Source organism: Solanum verrucosum, unplaced genomic scaffold, assembly GCF_900185275.1.
Source record: "Solanum verrucosum unplaced genomic scaffold, falcon-dt-bn FXZP01000108.1, whole genome shotgun sequence".
Taxonomy (NCBI): Eukaryota; Viridiplantae; Streptophyta; class Magnoliopsida; order Solanales; family Solanaceae; genus Solanum; species Solanum verrucosum.
In genome coordinates, this window is record NW_026020274.1 from 4,006,615 (window position 1) to 4,025,714 (window position 19,100).

The 19,100-nt window shown below is 31.2% G+C and overlaps 3 protein-coding genes across 3 annotated transcripts; 2 read left to right on the plus strand and 1 right to left on the minus strand.

Moving 5' to 3' along the window:
• The first annotated feature begins 869 nt into the window (after window positions 1–869).
• Window positions 870–3,425, plus strand: LOC125833915 (F-box/kelch-repeat protein At3g23880-like). Its single transcript, XM_049513073.1, has 2 exons — window positions 870–958; window positions 2,195–3,425. The coding sequence occupies exon 2, from the start codon at window positions 2,196–2,198 to the stop codon at window positions 3,408–3,410; it is 1,215 nt and encodes a 404-aa protein (XP_049369030.1). The 5' UTR covers window positions 870–958; window position 2,195; the 3' UTR covers window positions 3,411–3,425.
• Window positions 3,426–4,247: 822 nt separating this feature from the next.
• On the plus strand, window positions 4,248–7,492 carry LOC125833936 (chaperone protein dnaJ 10). The gene is made up of 10 exons (XM_049513101.1): window positions 4,248–4,364; window positions 4,890–4,949; window positions 5,056–5,138; window positions 5,521–5,674; window positions 5,786–5,915; window positions 6,094–6,252; window positions 6,347–6,525; window positions 6,610–6,690; window positions 6,821–6,955; window positions 7,199–7,492. The coding sequence occupies exons 1-10, from the start codon at window positions 4,278–4,280 to the stop codon at window positions 7,277–7,279; spliced, it is 1,149 nt and encodes a 382-aa protein (XP_049369058.1). The 5' UTR covers window positions 4,248–4,277; the 3' UTR covers window positions 7,280–7,492.
• Window positions 7,493–8,775: 1,283 nt separating this feature from the next.
• LOC125834111 (F-box protein SKP2A-like) lies at window positions 8,776–12,186 on the minus strand. Its single transcript, XM_049513292.1, has 4 exons — window positions 11,805–12,186; window positions 10,305–10,653; window positions 10,077–10,218; window positions 8,776–9,350 (listed from the first exon to the last, which is right to left on the minus strand). Exons 1-4 carry the CDS (start codon window positions 12,041–12,043, stop codon window positions 8,983–8,985), a joined length of 1,098 nt encoding a protein of 365 aa, XP_049369249.1. The 5' UTR covers window positions 12,044–12,186; the 3' UTR covers window positions 8,776–8,982.
• Between the last annotated feature and the right edge of the window lie 6,914 nt (window positions 12,187–19,100).

Below are 19,100 nucleotides of genomic sequence, written 5' to 3' on the forward strand. Positions count from 1 at the left end.
ATTTTTATCTAATTATTAAAGTATCTAGTGATTTAAATGTGAATTATTACTTGGAGATTTTCATAAGGATAAATGCTAAATATTTTTTGCAACAATTTTTTCTTGCGGATTTACTTGGTGTATTTCGTAGGAATTTTCCTGCAAAATAGTTTCATAAATATCGCAAGAAATTTTCTTTTTTTAATTAGGAAATTTCACGTCCAATATTCCTTCGGATTTACCTGGAGATCTTCATGGGGGATTACTTGCAAATTTTTTCCATTATAAGCCGCAGGCGAGCTCCTTTTCATAAAAAATTTTACCAAATAATTCTTGCAAAATTTTGATAGTTAATCGCAAATAAATCCGTAAATAATTTACCTGTGGATTTATTTCCGCAACTAAATTACCTAGGAATATTTTAAATCCGCAAGTAATAGTTACTTACGAAGATTTTTCTATCAAATTTTAATTTGCAAAAAAAATCCACAAGTAAGCAATTTACCTGGGGATTGTACCGTATTATCCCTATGAAAATCCCAAAGTAATCAGCACTTTTCTTGTAGTGATTCATGTATTAGATGTAGCTTTATCCACCTACCAAATGACCACTAAGGTAAAAAAAGAAAAAATCGCTCAATGTTCGGTATCCATATTAGAGCCCAGTCGGAAAATCTCACATTATGGGTAAAGTGCTCCCTAACACGGATGACTTCATAGCCAAAAAGATTCAAATCCGAGACCTCTAATTAACAATGAATAAGTATTTATTACTCCATCATATTCCTTGGTATTAAAAACTTGGATAAAAGGAATTAAGGGGAGTTATATAAACTAAAATGACAAAAGAAGTGTAGGAAAGTGAGGAAGTAGTCAACTGTTGGAGGTATTTCTACAACACCACTCAATCAATCCAATATCTCTTTTTCCATTTTTACCTTGTCGTAATTGCGGCACTTCTTCTTCATCAGCTTATAAGGTTAGATTTCTGATTATTTTTTTGAATCTGAATCTGAATTTGTGCTATTTGGGGATGGATACAGGGTTTTGCTGCCATTGTTTCTGTTTATGCTAATTCTTTTTATTTTCTTTCCATCTTTGACATTTCAATATTGGGTAAGTTAAAATTGTTCCATTTCCAAGGATTTGTAGATTGATATTAGTAGAAAAGGGTAATTAATGTTTCATGCTCCTTAATCCTTAAATTAACTGCAAAATTGCTCTATATACTAACTTGATATGTAGCTTTAAAAATAATTATTGACTAGTTAATGAAAAGACTAGAAAACCACATGTCTCCTCTTATTGACTCTATTTGGCTGATTATTGATCCGTCCAACCCATTTCAGCCCAAATCGAAAGAAAAAATCCAAGATAGTCCTTTATTTTTGGCTTTAGATTCGAAATCATCAATTGGTGCACTAATAGTCCTCCAAAGTTTTAAGTATTACTGCACTTTTATCTGATGCTAATTTGAGATATTGATACACGAAGACTAAGTATGTATTAGATTTTTTCCTTTTTTCTTGTTTTTATTTTATTCTTTGGTTATGCTTCAGATATATAGTCAGCTTTTATTTAGGAAAACCCAAAGACTTTTATTAATTGCGTATGGAAAATAGAGGAGAAAGTTAAAGAATTAGCAAATCTTGAATGGTGCACACCAAACAATGAAAGATGCAGAGCCAAAAAATAAAACAAGTACAAATGAAGACTCATCTGCAATTGCTAAGATAAATCTAACAATTAATTTGTGTTATACCAGAACGTATACAGTGGAGGCCATAAATGGATGTGTAAAGGATCAAAACGTTAATGAGTAAATGGATGTTAATGAAGAGATTAAAAGTGCACTAATACTTGAAACTTAAAGGACTATTAGTGCACCATATAAAAGAAAGGGAAGGGATGACCTTGAGTCTGAAGCCAAACATAAGGAACTATTTTGGATCTTTTCTCCCAAATTGATCTACAAGAAAATTTGTCAAAATATTTTTAAAAATATGTATACCCATAATATATGTGTAATGGCTTGCGGATGTAAATATTTGTGGCTGAGTGGTTAAATTTGTAACTTCCCATTTTTTGCTTCACATGGTAATGCTACTACTTGATCTTTTTTGTTGCACTGTGTGTTCTATTAATGCATGTTTTCTAGATCTTTCCTTTTTCAATATGTTTGTAAGTTGCCTCATTCTACTTATATTTCCACCAGTATGGATGGTCGCCGTCCTTTACCAGAAGATCCAGTAGTTGATATTCTATTGAGATTGCCAGTGGAATCACTCTTGCGTTTCAAATGTGTGTGCAAGCACTGGTATGCTCTCATCAAAAGTCCGAGTTTCATAGAAAAACATTTTCATCACAAGAACAATTGTGCCCGTCTCCTTGTTTGCAACTTGAAAGTAGCACGTGAAGTAGACGCCATTGTAAGGTCTGTTGTATTCTCCTTGCTCCCTGAAGAAATTGTTCCAGGTGTGACCCCTGAACAAAAAACTCTCCTTCAGCTTCCGAGGGTCGCTGATTTCACGTGTGTTGCTGGTCCAGTTGATGGCTTATTCTTAGTGCAGAAGAAGTTTTATGGAGACGATGTCTGCTTGGGTTTGTGGAATCCTGCCACCAGAGAGTTCAGGCCTCTGCCTCCTGCGCCTTTTGAGATTGAGTACTTTTTCTCGGACCATGATCATCAGTTCGGATTGGGATTTGACCTGTTGACTCAAGATTATAAGGTTGTATGGATTCGAGTATTCTGGGATGAACCGGGACAAGGTGTTTATCCTCGTGTCTATGCCTGTGTCTATTCCTCATGCAACAACTCATGGAAACATCTAACTCCTGAATTCCCTTCCAGTTCTACCTTATCTGCACCCCTTGACACCACTTATCTCAACGGGGTTTATTATTGGCTTTCTAGGGGCCTTGATGAGATCTACACGATTCGCTCTTTTGACATGGGCAGCGAACAGTTTAGGGAGATGCAAGTCCCAGATATTCCAAGTGAACATTGGGGGACGCTTACATTGCGTGGCAACTCACTTGCTTTATTAACCGGTGACCCTGGCAAACCTATGACATCCATATATGATGTGTGGGTATTGAAACAAGAGGGAATTTGGTCCAAAGTTCTAACTGTACAACCTCATATAGATGCTCATTGGCCTCGCAACATCTGGGATAACGATAAGATGGTTTTTGAGATCACAGAAACTTCACAGCTGGTGCTATATGACCCTACAACAAGACAAGTTACAGATCTTGGATTTCAGCTGGACCTTAACATTGCTGGCTGTTGGGTTTTCAATTACAAGGAGAGCCTAGCTCCAATAAAGAGAGGAAACGAGACACAGGGCGAGGTCGAGCAAATTGAACACTTCTTCTATACCATACCAATGGATGAGGATCTTAAAGATTTGGAATACAAAATATTATAGTGATAAAAATTGAAAAACAGGAAGAAAAAAAACGATTTACCTGTAATATTGTGAGATTAGTTCTTATCTTACCTTCTTATAACATTTGCGCTTGAGCTTAAAATTGTTTGGATCAGTCATCTTTGTATTATTATTATTGAATAAAAAGCAGACATGGTATTTTTTGTTTATGGCATCAAGGGACATTCCTTTTGGACTAAGACATTTTAAGCTAAGTTGTGCGTTCACTCATGTCAGATTCTCCAAAAATACACTATTTTTAGAGTATCGACAAGCAACAGATTTTAAGTGCTCTGCATCTATATCTATATTTTGGTCCACAATTATTGTTTCAAGTGAGTGACAACACAATTGGATAAGGTAGGTCCAAGACACCACCAAGAAAATGGGCCCCCAGAAAAAAATAAAGCCCATTAAAGAAGAGAAAAGAGCCCAGAGCCCATGAAGCAAAAAAGTAGAAGTTTGAAAAGAGTAGTTGATAAAATGATGAAAGGCACAAAGTGACAGTTAAAATAGTGTTTTTCTCCCGCGAAAAGCCTTAATTAATTCGTTGATCAGAACTGGAAAGGCAGCTTTGTCTCGTGGGGGCACTCTCTTATTCTGTGACATTCTTTTCATCATACCCCACCCCCCCCCCCCCTCTAAAACACCCCACTCACCCCCTCCTCTTTCTTCTTTGTCCTTACAAGATCATACAATTTTCAGAGTTTTTTTTTTTTTCGTTTGGTTTGTTTCCTTTACTTACTGTCAAGTGGTTTTCCGCTCTTGCATCAAGATTTTAGAACCGCGTAAAAAGGGTGATTAGAGTATTGGAGGAGGTAAAAGAGTAGTTTTTTGTTAATTGGGATTTTGAAAAAAGAAAAGAAAATGGTGAAAGAGACAGAGTATTATGATGTTCTTGGTGTAAGTCCTATAGCATCTGAAGAGGAAATTCGCAAGGCATATTATCTCAAGGTTTTTGAATTTCCTTCATTTGTTTTGTTTATTTACTTTCTATGTTTGAATTTTGTGCAGTTTTTTAGACTGTTGGAGTTGATCTAATTTACTTGGCATTAGTTGGAATTTCGAGATTCAAACTTCTAAACTTTGATGGTGTGAATCTGGACACAAAAGTTTTATGTTTTTTGATATAAAATGAATATATTTGAAAACAATGTAAAAAGCGCGGTAAATCATGATAAGTAACAATTTAAAAGAAATTCTAGTCAAAAAGAAAATTTGGCTGACTCTCGAAATTTTAACTTTGCTACATAAATTAAGATAGGGAGAGTAGTATTGTTTAAGTTTCATTTGTTTAAACTTATAGAATTTGATAAATGGATCCAAGTAGTATGATTCTTGGGATGTTTGTTTTGGAAATGAAGATTTGTTTCATCTACTTTCATTTTGATTTGAAGTACAAATGGTAATGGAAAATGTCTTATCCTTTCTGATTTGTTAAATGATGTTGGAAATCTGTTTTTTCATCTTGTGGTGCAGGCCAGGCAAGTTCACCCTGATAAAAATCCAGATGATCCTCTTGCTGCACAAAGATTTCAGGCAAACACATTGTTTGTTGCTTATTTTATGTTCACTTTTCGGTAAAATTTAGGCAAAAAATTATCTGTTTTTTTTTTTTTTAATGTTTTTAAATTGTAAAAAACAGGAATTAGGAGAGGCATATCAGGTTTTGAGTGATCCAGTACAGAGAAATGTATATGATCAAAATGGAAAGTCATGTGTCTCCAGGTAATCTTTCTAGAAATGCTTCTTCTGAATTTTATTTGGTTGTTCGTTAGACTTATGCAGGTATTAATAATACAAAGATTAGTTATGCTAGGTTTAGTTATTCCATCTTCTACTTTGCATATAATTGTACATAAATTGACTCAAAATGTATACATGCTTTATTTATGTGGGATTGTAAAACGATAACCAAACACCATACTTGGTGTGCAGAGTGCCAAATACATGGTATTAATTTTGTTAGTTTTAAAACATGAATAACTCTCTTCCTAGCCAGCAACCCTTAAGATGATAAATGCAAGTAGTTTGCTAATTCACAAATTTCTATGTAAAAAGATGTTTTTTTCTATTACCATCAATACTAATTTTGATGTTCTCTTTGTAGGGAAACTATGCTTGATCCAACTGCTGTGTTTGCCCTCCTCTTTGGGAGCGAACTTTTTGAAGACTACATCGGACATCTATCTGTTGCATCAATGGCTTCCTCTGAATTAGTCAGCGAAAACGACAACCCTGAAAAGCTCCATGATAGACTCAAGGCAAGTATGTCATTAACATTCAAATTATATATGTCTCCACTTTTTTGGCTGTTTGTTACAAGAGAAAAAAGAACATAGCTTGCTTTGTTATAATAGAACTATGTTATGAAGGGTGTCCAAAAGGAAAGGGAAGAAAAGCTTGCTAGAACACTCAAAGATTTTCTTCAACAATACGTTCGTGGTGACAGAATGGGATTTATACGTCGTGTAGAATCTGAAGCAGAACGGCTTTCACAAGCAGGTCAGCTCACTACTCTTGTGTTGGTTGCTGTAAGTTTTACAGAATTTACCATGACAAGTGTTAAAATGACAGCATTGAATAAGCACAACACGAAAATGCAGTGAAATCTATTGTGACCTTAGAAGAGAGCTAAATGAAGAAAAAAATCTTAATTAGAACCTGACATTTCTGTTAACAGCATTTGGAGCTGAGATTCTTCAAACTATTGGATACATATACACAAGACAGGCAGCACAAGAGCTTGGAAAGAAAGCAATTTACTTGGGAGTTCCATTCATGGCCGAGTGGGTTCGCAACAAAGGTCATTTCTGGAAGTCACAGCTAACAGCAGCAAAAGGTAAAACTTACATTATCTCACTCAAGATCCAGTACTCCCCTGCTTGTCATATATCTGTTGTATCTTTGATGCAGTGGACTATAATGTTTTATAGGTGCTTTTCAACTGCTACAACTTCAAGAAGATGTTCGTCGCCAGTTTAAAATGGATGGTAGTGGCCCTGAAAACGACGTTGAATCACATCTAAGATTAAACAGAGAAACATTAATGAATTCATTGTGGAAACTAAATGTCGTAGACATTGAAGTGACTCTTTTACATGTTTGCCAATTGGTAAGCCTTGGATCAAATGTTGCTATGTTTCACGAGCTTATTCTTGAAAAGAGACCTTTGAGTTACTTGTGAGTAATCTTTCAGGTACTACAAGAAGGCAATGTGAAGAAGGAAGAACTCAAGAAACGTGCAATGGCTTTAAAGATTTTGGGAAAAGTATTTGAGGTAAGGATTAAGCATAACTTGTGAAATGTACTTGTCATATCCCTTCTAAACACAAGTCTGTCTTGTTGGTTATTGAGCTACTATACGAATTCATTGTAACATTTTCATTTTTTCCCTTTTTATTCTATAGAGGGAGAAGTGTGTTGGAACGTCGAAAAAGAAGGCAATAGGCGATATTAATGCTGATGAATCTAGTTCAGATAGCAGTGATGATGAAGAAGACTCACTAAGAACACTAAATTATAGAACTCCTCTACTCACACAGGTTCTCTTTTTGCTTCCATTTACTCTTTTACTTACTATATACTATCTATTGAAACCAATGATATTTCGAGACATAAAGTTAAAGATAATGTTTTTATTCCCCTGAATACAAGATTAGAGGTTGACTCAGCAATTCAAAATTCATCTTAACATTTCAAATTCAAATCTCAGACTCTACACTAAAAGTTGGCGATGAGATCTTAATACATAAATACTAACTTTTTTTTGGTCTGTGATATTGTAGGGAATTGGTAGACTCTTTAGATGTTTGTGTAATCCAGCATTCGATGTGGATGATGAAGAGATTGTATACAAAGGCAAATAATATGGATGAACTAATTTCTTCGCTTCGATTCCGTAAGCTAGCTTCGAATTAATCAATCCCACTTATGAATGTTTATGCAATACGGATAATTGAAAAGAAAACTCAAAAAGGCGTAAGCCAATTAATATTTGTGCAGCTTGTTTTGTAATTGGAAAAACATGTAATGAAATACTATGTTTGTTTTAAATGATTATACAAATTTATTTTTAATTTCATGTCCTTTTCACTAGGAATCTTTATTTTACACATAATAAATCTTAAAATAATACGTAAAAAGTATGAAAAATAATTTTTTAATTCCCTCCAAAAGATTTTTTTTTTTTTTTTGATTCTTTGTTTTTTCAGTCAAGTAGATCATAACTATCATTATTTCTACAATTATAGAAGTTTGTTGGATTATCTTCTTTCTGATTGTGTTTATTAGATTACGCAAAAACAATGATTCCATAATTTTAGTAAAACTGCGACATAAGAAGGAAAATGTCACTAAAATTAGAGACAAAGTTCTACTAAGCAATAGCTATTATTTACTAATTTTAGATTACTTTCATTTGCTAAAAAGTAATGCCAATTTAAGAACTTTATGTTCACATGTCTATTTCATCACCTATCTTTTTTTTTCTTTTTCTTTTTCTTTTTTTAATTTCATCACCTATATGATTACTGTAATTTCTGCAAATAATATCCTTTTTCCCACTTACGTCACGACCGACGTAGAAAATATTTACACAAATATCACTAGTTAGCTAATTGTAACCCGATAAAAATAGACGTAGAATCACAAGTTAAATTATATTAATAACGTGCTGGGAAAAAACCTTAGGTCAATCAGTACATACAACTTAAACTCCAACTGTATTAATAATGCTTGAAAAAAAACCTTACGTCAATCGGAAAACCTAATACATTAAAGGTGTCAAATGAACCGAGTGAACTAAATCTTAATTGATCAAAGAATAGACGGAAATAAATAAACAAATAGTTACTTAAACTTAAATGAAATAAAACTTAACATAATAACTTAACCCCTTTTGTTGATTCTTGGTACTTCCTTTATGTCAAAAAACTAGAAGCTGGTAATATTTTTCTTTTCATTCTTTCGTTCAGTTCTTGTTAAAATTTCAATTTGTTTCATTTATTTTCTTATAATTTATTTAAATACCCAAAAAAAAACACTTTAATTAATTTGGAATGCATAATAACTCAATTTTTAAACTAACAAAATCAAACATATTGAAATGAACTAAATTAATAAAATAAACCTACCCAAACTTGATTTTATAGGTTGATTTTGCTTCCCCTACATTAAACTTTTTAAGAAAGCAAACAAGTTATACAAACATATAGATTAACCTAGAGGAGCAATGAAAAGCTTTTTTCATTAGGAGTGAAAATAGAATTTCTCCACTTAAAAAGTTATTTCTCCATATTTTAGGAGTGAACTTTGAAACAGGAAATTAAATGTCTTTCACCAAATACTCAAAAACACATGAAAGGAGTCATTAAGAGTTTTGACATAAACCAACAAGTTCAGTCCAACAGATTAAACAAACAGAACCTGTTTGGCTTAAACAGCCTAGATTGTCCAGCATAGTTTTTTCACAAACAAATATGTACAAGGGCGTTTCAACCTTCTCGCCCTATTTTTCTTCTCTCCCTCTATGACGGCTTCGAAACTTGGTAACTTCTCCTCCATAGAACACTCAGTGAGCTGGATGGAGAACACGCGCACGGTGAGCTTGGACAGAGCAGGCGCAGTGCACTGATGTTAAGTTCAGGCATCCGCTAATGATGAGGGAATGTCGCTCAGGGCATGTGTGCAGAGCAGGAAATGCTTCGCATACTGCTTGAACGGCGGGAGGTGTGAGAGCAGTGCATTGGCTGATGTTTAGATTCATAAGCCCTTCGTCCTCGTACCTGTGCTTCTTCATAGATGCCCACATCTCGTGCTTGTTCTTGACCCGACTCTGAGCTAGAGAGTACATTGCCCTATCTGTGATGTACTGACAGAAGTATAGGCCGAGGGATCTCAAGTGAGGGCAATTGTTTGCCAAAGCAATCACACTCTCATCTGCAGGCATTAGATAATAGCTATGTTAAATGGATGACTAAACCAAGAAAAATTATTCCAATTGGAAACATCAGCAACTTTATCTCAAACTTCAGTAGAAAAAGGAAACAACTAATAGCCCATCAAGAAGTAGGCAGTAGAACATAGGTGAGAGTACACTCGACAATCCAACGAGAGGAAACAGAGACCTCTAAATCTAAACTACTTAGAACACTGCTATCTTGTTGCCATTGCTCTAACAGGTTGAGAGCAATGATCATGAAATTTCATAACAAAAATATCCACACAAAGTTGGAGACATCTAACAATCGGTCGGCTGAGGAAAACTTCCCAAGTTTGGACACCCCTCCATAGAAAAAAAACTTCTTCCGCCTAATATGCATTTCATCATTCATTTTCAGACACCACAAACCATAGGAGTTTATTTGATATAAAATCTAAAGTAAGGTCTTTCATATCCCTCGTATACATCAAAATCATGTTTCACTTTTCATTTCCTAGAAGAAAATATCTTGCATGAATATCTCCTTCTAGTTAGTTACTAATAGGACATGAATAAGTTTTCTTTGGTAAGATTTTTTTTGCATAAAATCTCTAGAATACTTGAATACAACTTATGCCCTAATAAGCATGGCAAATCCGAGTCAGTTTAGACTGTTTAATAGTTAACATACCACTGCTAAGGAAAGACATTAAATACAAAACCTAACCAGATACATGTTTTACCTGTTATAAGGACACAGCCACACAGATCAAGGGCTCTGAGATCAGGACACCCATAAGCCAAACTCATTACACCTTCATCACCAACTTTATCGCACCAACCTAGATTTACAGTCTGCAGTCGGTTACAGTAGTAACCAATAGCCTGCAAGGAGTAACACGAGTCATATAAGTCGGAAGAAACAACAGTTTAGTACTCCTACAGGTCATTTGAGAGGACAAGACATATACCTTCAATGCCTTATCAGTTGCAGCTTTAACACAACCACAAAGGTTAAAGACTCTTAGGTTTCGGCAACGCTCAGCTAGGTATGCAACAGCGCTATCACTGAAAGCAGAACACCCACTGATATTCAGCTTTGTGAGGTTTGGACAGCCGTGAGCTAAAGCATAAAGGGAACGATCAGTTAGCTTAAAACTCTTGCTAAGATCAAGGTCTTGCAATTCATGACAGTGATTGGCAATTGTCTCGACACCAACATCCTCAAGTTGTGGTAAATCTTGTCTAAGAGTTAGAACCTGCAGCTTCGTGAACTTGGGGGCAAGTGTCAGCACTAAATTGTTCATATTCCTCTTGCACCTGAGGGGACAAAAAAACTTAGAAACCGATATAACACCACAAATTAACAAGGGAAAGATAACTCACAAATATCTATGTACCCAATTCATAGAATATCAACTCTCAGATTACAAATACCAGCAAGATAGGGAAATACAATCAAATTCTAATAAACAGGAGGGGGTAAGAAACCAACACTACAAATCCAGAAAATGCAAGCAAGAAACATATGAATAAGCCCTCAAAAGGTAAAGGAAAAATATAAAATAAAGGCAAATGCACAATCATATGCAAGTTATATCTTCTCCGGTTCAATGCTTCTGAGCACTAAAACATAGATATCAACTTCCAGATGTCCAGGATGAAGCACATAGGAAAAAGGGTAAAATTTAGCCACAAAGTAGAACAATAACCATTATGCTATGACCATATTTCATATTTAGGGCATCTCAGATACAAACACATGTGATAAGACCTATGGGATTAAGGCTGTTGAATCACTATCCTAATCTCTCTAATCTCCTCATTTCCCCCAAATCCCTTGATGCCAGTGCAAGGCAAGCTTTTCAACTTAACTTTGCTCATCCAAGTCTTGGCACTCACAAATCCAAATTGGAAAAAATCTTCAGTCAACCCCTTTTAACATAAAAAATCTAACCTTTTCCAAAAGAACAAAACGGAGGTAGGGTAAAGGAGAAGGGGTTACAAGGTGGGGACTCATACCCTCCTCACCAACGAGATAAAAAAGTTCAGGTAGTCAACAATCCACTGAGCTACTATGATTCCCCTTTTAACATCTAACCTTAGTTCCAAACTCAAAGCTTTATTCAACAACATTTACAAACCCCTTCCTCCAAAAAAGTAAACAAACAATGAAAACCTCATGTGTTCCTCCATTTGATCAATTGTACATAACATCTCAAACAGATTGATCAAGGTAAACAGGACCAAAATAGTCCAACACATAAAAACTTGTAGATTTTTCCTATTTCCTTCAACTCTTCTAGAAGACAAAAATTCAGTCTTTTGCTGACTCGACTCCCCTGACCATTTACAATCAAACAAATGAAGAACAAGAACTACCCTTCATCAATCACATCAAGAAAAACCACACAATCAAAATAAACCTTAAAATTTTATCAAAATCAAGAAACAAGAAAAGTCAGTCATACCAAGAAAGGGAAAGACGAGTGAGTCCCCAAGAAATTGCATCTCTCCATCCACTACAAACACCAGAAGCCACAATCACCGTCCGATCATCCACAAGTGAAGCAATCCTCAACAACAACTCCATAGGTATATCCTTCCACTCTCCCATCATCATCACCCCACCCCCCATTTTACAAACCCCACCTCTGCTACCATTGTTCACAAACAGCTTGTCCAAGCTCAAATCTTCTACCCCTATCATTTGGTACTACTCAAAGTTGTAATCTTTTTACACCCCCACAAACTCCTACCTCTATATATACACAAAACAAAGAAGGAAAAGCCCAAAAAGGGTATCTTCTTGTTGCTGTTTCAAACAAAAATACAGAGAGATGAGTAGGAAAAAAAAAGAGATAGACTTGAATGTATAGTAGTGTATGTATTGATCAGTATTTCTAGGGGAAAAGGGGGTTTTGTTTCATTGGGGAAGGAAAGTAACAACATGTGTCATCACATAAGTTGTACACACAAGTAAAGTCTGTCCAAGAAAATTCTAGAAATAATCAACCCTTGGAAATCAAAATGAAAATGTTTTCCACCCCTCCGTGCTATTTCATGTGACATTATTTGACTTGACAGATATTTAAGAAAAAATAAATTCAAATTTGTGAGGTGTAATTGCAAATTTATTACATTTATAACTTTAAATTTATATTATTTCTAATTATAGTAATAAAATAATAAATACTCCTATTGCATATTAAATGAATGTTTGAAACTTTTTCATTGTTCAAAATTCAAGATAAATATTTTAATATTTTTATATTTATTCTTTCCTTTAATAAAATTTCATATTTTCTAGGAGCTAAATTATACTACTTACAAAATTATATTTATTATTTCACAAAAAAATAACAGTGAAAAATATCATTTACATTATGTCTTAGAGTAATAAGGAAAAATCATTTTGGTAAGAAAATTTGGCCAGAATTTGGCCAAAATGATATTTTATCTATGTTATTTTACCTTTTTGAACATTTTTACCTTATTAACTTTAATATCTTTTAATTAAAAAATAGAAAAATAATTAGTTTATTTTAAAATTAGAAAAAATATTATACTACAATTTTAAATTTCTGACCAAATTCAAACCAAATTTTCTGGTCATTTAGCATTAAATTTCTGGCTAAATTCTAACCAAATTTTCTGATAATTTAGCATTAGTCGAGTAATAAATATAGATTGCCTCAATAAATTCATTCAATATGGAACACGAAAAGTATTTTTCTTGGGATTGATGAAAAAAAGTGGTCTCATTTAGGAGTAAAAAATTTTCCAAGAGGTTATAATCACTAGGAGACTTTCAGAACCTATATTTTTCCGTGGCCAAAAAGATAATAATCCTGTGTTTCATTTTAGTTTTTTAGCCCATTTAGAAAAAATATTTATTCCCTTTTTATGATTTTTTTTTTTTTTACTTTAACTTTTCACATCACAAAATTTAAAAACATTTTGATATTACCAATGTATTTTAAATTTATTTATTTTAACAAATTATACAATATTAAATTAAAATTAAACAAACACTAAATTGATTTTTTTTTTATCATATAGACATTACGAAAAAGGAAGATTTTAGGGGTCGAATGTAAATTGAGTAGATTTTTGTGAAACATCGTAAAGGGAAATGAATTGGAGTGGGAGATGTGTAATAGTACACGTGTCGTAAGGATATGAAGGGATCATAATCAACACAAGTTTTTTTTTTTTTTTTACAATAATAAAAACCAAAATGAATACAAGAGTCATAATTAATTCAAATTTAAATATATTTCAATCATTATCAATTAGCTTTAGACTATAAATATTAATAAAATAAATTTGTTATTGACTTGAAATTAATTATATTAAAGCTTTCAACGTGGATGAAAAATTAAAAAGCACATAGGGTTAGATTTTTAAGATATCTATTTCAAATAGTGAAATTTAGAGTGAATGCAAAATCAAATTACATTAGATTGGATACATTTTATTTGTAATTTTAATATTAACTTTAATTTCTTAAAATAATTTAAGAAAAAAGTTTTGGAGAAAATGAATATGTAATTTCACAATTAGTAATCTTGTATTATCTCGATGTGATGTAAATGAGATAATATAATATTACTAATTTTAAAGAGGCGTAAATACAAATAAAAAATATTTTCTAAATAATATCATGATCAAATGATTTTTCATAATAAACGAGATTTGGCAATAATCTTATGCTTGTTTAAAGAGATCTTCACAAATAATTAAAGTATATTGGTTATGAACACATAAAATATTCAGACAAAGCTGCTCCTGTTAACCAATTGAGCTGTCTTCTTCAATTTCTTTTCTTCAAATTGAAAGCAACTTACTGGATCAAAGTATTTATTCAGCTTTGTAGCATATTATTCTATATACTAGATTAAAAAACGTTTTGAATTGTTTTATTGCGGTCAAACTTAGGAAACTTAATTTAAAAAATTTCATTATTTTTCTTAAATAACTAGAAAATAAATAAATTTATGAATGAAATCAAATGTAACAGTTGTTTTATCCAACATAACACTCAATGTTATAATTTTGACTTCATCTTTTATTAAATAATTTTATTTAATTAATCTTTTATTAAGAACTACTTATGGAGCAAGCAATATGGAATAGCAAGGACGTTGAGTTGCAATAACGAGTAACGTAATGAGTTTAAGGTTCAAACGTTATCATCACACATTTATAATTTTATCTATGATTAGAAAAAACTCAATTGGTAATTCATCAAATTAGATCTTAATTTGATGATTTCTATGTTAGTTATTAATTGGTTAATTGACAGTCAACGTCTGATAATTTGTGTTTGGTTTGATATATACCGTTTAACTGTTGGTTACTTTCTCCATTTCAAAACAAGTATCGTTTTTTAAAAATTTAAATAAGAAATTAAAATATGTAGATCGTTGGAGCTGAAAAGTTTACTAACTAAGAAAAAATTAAATATTTTTAAGATATACAAAAAAATGTAGAATATATAGATTAATGATCTATTATATGAGATGAAATTAAAGTTTTGTTTGACATGCAATTAGTATTTTGAAGTTATATTTTTTGCTCATAAACATAAAAAAAAACTCTTATATAAATAGTGAAAACTATTAAAATTGTCTCAATTATTTATACAATCTTATCAAATAAGCAAAAGTTTATAACGAAAATATAATACACTATCACAAAGTTATACTAAAAAGAATACAATATTTATTCACCGAATTTTAATTTAATAAAAAATATATTAAATTAAAAATGAGTTGTAGTATACTACTCTTTAATAAAATTGAACATGGTTAGTATCATTAGTAACTATATCATCTTATTCATATTCCGTAAATATTTCATCACTCCTTTAATTAATTTCTCTCATATAAAATTGTGTAGATATAAAAGATTTTTTAAAAAATAATAATATAAACTTGTGCAATTTTTGTATTGAAAAATGTGTAATCGTGATATGAAATTTCCAAACCAAGTTTTTAGAGAATTTGAAATTTCATCTCATGATTTAAAATTATAAAATACAATTGCATTTCCAAACACAAATTTTATTTCATAAGTTTGAATCACAAGCTGAACTTGCATGCCAAACGTCTACTAAAATATGATAGTATATGATTCAAAATTCAATGGAAACAAAAGATACTAGGTAACTCTTTTTTATCTGTATTAGCTTTGGTGAATAGAGGTCGGAAGGCGACATATATCCTGTGCAATTAGAATATTTAAATATGATAGTATATGACATTGATAGGCATTTGGACAATATTATTTGCACTTTAATTTATTTTAGAATTTAGAGTTCATTTCAAATTAGTTATATATCATCCACTTAATAATTTCTCCTCATAAATAGTTAAAATACTGAGGGGGCTCCACAAGGTAGACCCTTTTCCAATTAGATTTGTAGGATTATGATTGTGACTTTGATGTGATTATTGTAGGGTTGTGAGTTGTGGTGAATGAATTAATATTGAGCATCTCTCTATATATATAGGTTTAATAAAAAAATTCCAAAGACAAAAACTAGAAGAAAAGAATGGTGGATAGAAAAAGTAAGTGGCAAGAAGAAAATGGGGGGATGGTTGAGAAACTTCCAAAATAGTGTACAAAAACGAAGCCGCTCTATAAAAAGTTGGGTCTTTATAGCCTTTACTTTATGCTTTTGGCATCATGGTTTTATTATATTTTATATCATATAATAATAAATAAATATATAAAGCAGCGAATAAGATTGTGTCACGTATCCTTATTTAGTCTTCCGTTAGAGTGAAGAGCATATATGGTCTAGTTTTTTTACGGCTGGGGCATCAATGTCCCAAAAGTATGACGGAGGATATCTGCATACCATTTACAATAGTTCAGAAGTATATTTGTCATTTTTCCCTTTATTTTATACACGACTATAATTTGTAATTTTGTATTTGGTGCTTATCGTTTTATTACTATAAATTGATTAGGTTAAAAGATAAAGCCACATCAACTGCAATATTATTATGCGGTTAGAAAAGGATAATTTTAGATCTAAAAAAATTTTGATGGCACTTTTTTTTAATAGATGAAAGAAGGATATTTTTAGATTATTTATGAAATGAAATGACATTTTGATCCTTTTCTGTATTCATATATAAAAATACTGTTTTGTTCTTTGAGGTTGGAGGTTTGTACTTTAACCTAAACATATTTTTGCAAAGTAGGACATACTATTGCTTTAAATTGTGGTTAAGTAGTATTGAAACCAACACCTTTCTATCTTAAAAAAATAAATCAAACTAAATCAATGGATTAAGAATATATTTTACTTATAAATATGATAATTGAATTCTTATCTTTTTTTTTCTATAAATATCGACACCATTTAATAAAAAAATAAGCATAACATTAATTAAATAATTTAAACTGAGCTCGAACGAAGAAAATAAAAAAAAATCATTTGACGTTTTTTGTCTCAATTGAAATTTACTACTTCATTCGTCCCAATTTATATGACTTCCTTTCCTTGTTAGTCAGTTCCCAAAAGAATGACACATTTCTATAGTAAATAAAAATTTAACTTTAAAATATTTATTTTACCCTTAATGAGAAAATTTATAGCCACACAAATTTCTATCAATTCATTTTAGACCACAAGTTTAAAAAATCTTTCTTTTTTTCTTAAACTTAGTGCGAGTCAAACTACCTCACATGGACGGAGGGAATATAGAGTTTCAAGATAATGGTTTTGCTTGATCTCACTTTGATTTATTCTTGAAAGCAATAAGTGGAAATTAAAAAGGAAAATAAGTCGACGTGGGGTGAACATATATAATTAGCAATTTAATAGGACACATTAGTCATTTTAGAGTGTGTTAATCATATATATTTGACGAAGCCACTAATTAATTTGTACATACTTCAACTTAAGTAATAATAGCCAAATATGCCAAAGAGTTGATATACATTCCAACCAAACAAAGTTTGGAAAAAAACTTAATGTTTGGAATTTGTTTTATTTTTCTCTAATAAAAGAAATTAAGAAGAAAATAAACTACGTAGGCACCTAACTCTTATTTTTTGAACAACTTTACAAAATGTATGAGCATTGTAAATATCAAATAATTTTAGCAATTTTTTGTCAAGCAAATGTATTTACATTTGTTTATTAGTACAATTTATTTTAAAAAAACTCATGTGTGACATATTTCAATTCCTCAAGATCATTTTACGTGTCGTGTCTTGTTTTATACATTTCTTAAAGAAAATGATTAAGTAGAAGGTAAGTTGAAAATTTTCTTACTATCCTTATTTATTATTTTTTTCCTATTTTAAACTCCTCTCTTCTGCATCAAGGATAAAAGTGGAAACAAACAATTAATTATATCTTGACTTTTAAATTGGTAATTAATTTATTTCTTCACTTTTAAGTACTTATTTAGTTTTGATTTTACGTGTCCTTTAAGAAACAATAATTAATATGAATATCATACTATAATACTCATATTAATTGATGTATAATCTTAAATCATGAAAAATGATTTAGGAAATTGTAATTAGTGTTGAGAGTAAAATAATTTTTTTGGGTCTTTTCTTGATATGTCAAAAGTGATAAGTAAAAGTGAAAATATAATTTTAGAAATAGTAAAGTGAATTGATCAAGTACTCCCTCCTTTCATTTTTATACTTGTCAAATTTGAACTTGACACACCCATTAAGAAAAAAAATCACATATATGACTATTTTATCACACTATCTCTATTAATTAATATTTCGTATTAGGTCTGAAAAATAATTTAAGGTATAAGTAAATAATGTCAAGGATACAACATGATTTTTTTATATGATCTTTTCTTGATATATTAAAAGTTAGAAGTAATAAAAAAAAAATATTTAAAAGTAGAAAATTAAAAACGAACAAAGGAAGGAAATACTTTGAATAATCTATTTTTAATAAAAAGTGACAAAGTAAAATAAATTGAAGGGAATATAATAGTACTGTCTTGTAATAAGGCTATTATCCTAGGAAACACTAGTGGGCCCAAGAAAGCACTACCTTTTTTTAGTTATTTAATTTTGCATTCTAATTTTTTCTATTATCAAATTCCAACTCAAAATCTTTAATTAATAAAGAAAACTATTATTCATCATAATCGTCTCTATATCTAGCTCTGATTGATCCCCTTTTTCCTTTTCCCTTTTAAAACTCAACAACTTACCTAAGCTAATAACATTTTGAATTAATTCTTACTCCTATAACTGGGGGTGTTCACGGTTTAGATAAAAAACCGATCCAAACCGAAAAACCAAACCAAATCGATAAAATAAAACCAATTTTATTTGAGTTTGGTTTGGTTTGGTTTTAGATTTTTGAAAACCGATAGTATTTGGTTTGATTATGGTTTTATTCGAAAAAACCCGAAGAAATAACCGAACTGAACCGTTAAATTATATACATATATTTTATTAATATACATACTTAATATATTGTTTTTATAAACAATTTTAAAGATCTTATACATATTTTCGTTAAATTTTCTTTATAATTTACTTATTGAAAGCAAAAATGCCCAAGATGAAACATTTATCTTATTGATTTCATGTATATGAGTGTCTATAACAATTCTTTGTGGGACTGAAAATGTTATTGTCTCTTCCTTCTAGGCCAATATAGTGAATTTTAAAGCTTTACTGATAGTAAATTTAGTGATCGAAAGTTCAGTAATTTAAGTCATTCTAACTATTTTTCGTTTTGAATGGATTGTTGTCACTTT

Excerpts from the sequence above, each read along its gene's own strand:
- LOC125833936 (XM_049513101.1), top strand. The coding sequence starts at position 4,278 with ATGGTGAAAGAGACAGAGTATTATGATGTTCTTGGTGTAAGTCCTATA. Across the intron at positions 4,950-5,055 it reads TTGCTGCACAAAGATTTCAG|GAATTAGGAGAGGCATATCA; the intron begins GCAAACACATTG and ends TGTAAAAAACAG. Across the intron at positions 6,253-6,346 it reads ACAGCTAACAGCAGCAAAAG|GTGCTTTTCAACTGCTACAA; the intron begins GTAAAACTTACA and ends AATGTTTTATAG.
- LOC125834111 (XM_049513292.1), bottom strand. The coding sequence starts at position 12,043 with ATGATAGGGGTAGAAGATTTGAGCTTGGACAAGCTGTTTGTGAACAAT. Across the intron at positions 10,654-11,804 it reads ACTCGTCTTTCCCTTTCTTG|GTGCAAGAGGAATATGAACA; the intron begins GTATGACTGACT and ends TTGTCCCCTCAG. Across the intron at positions 10,219-10,304 it reads CAACTGATAAGGCATTGAAG|GCTATTGGTTACTACTGTAA; the intron begins GTATATGTCTTG and ends TACTCCTTGCAG.
- LOC125833915 (XM_049513073.1), top strand. The coding sequence starts at position 2,196 with ATGGATGGTCGCCGTCCTTTACCAGAAGATCCAGTAGTTGATATTCTA.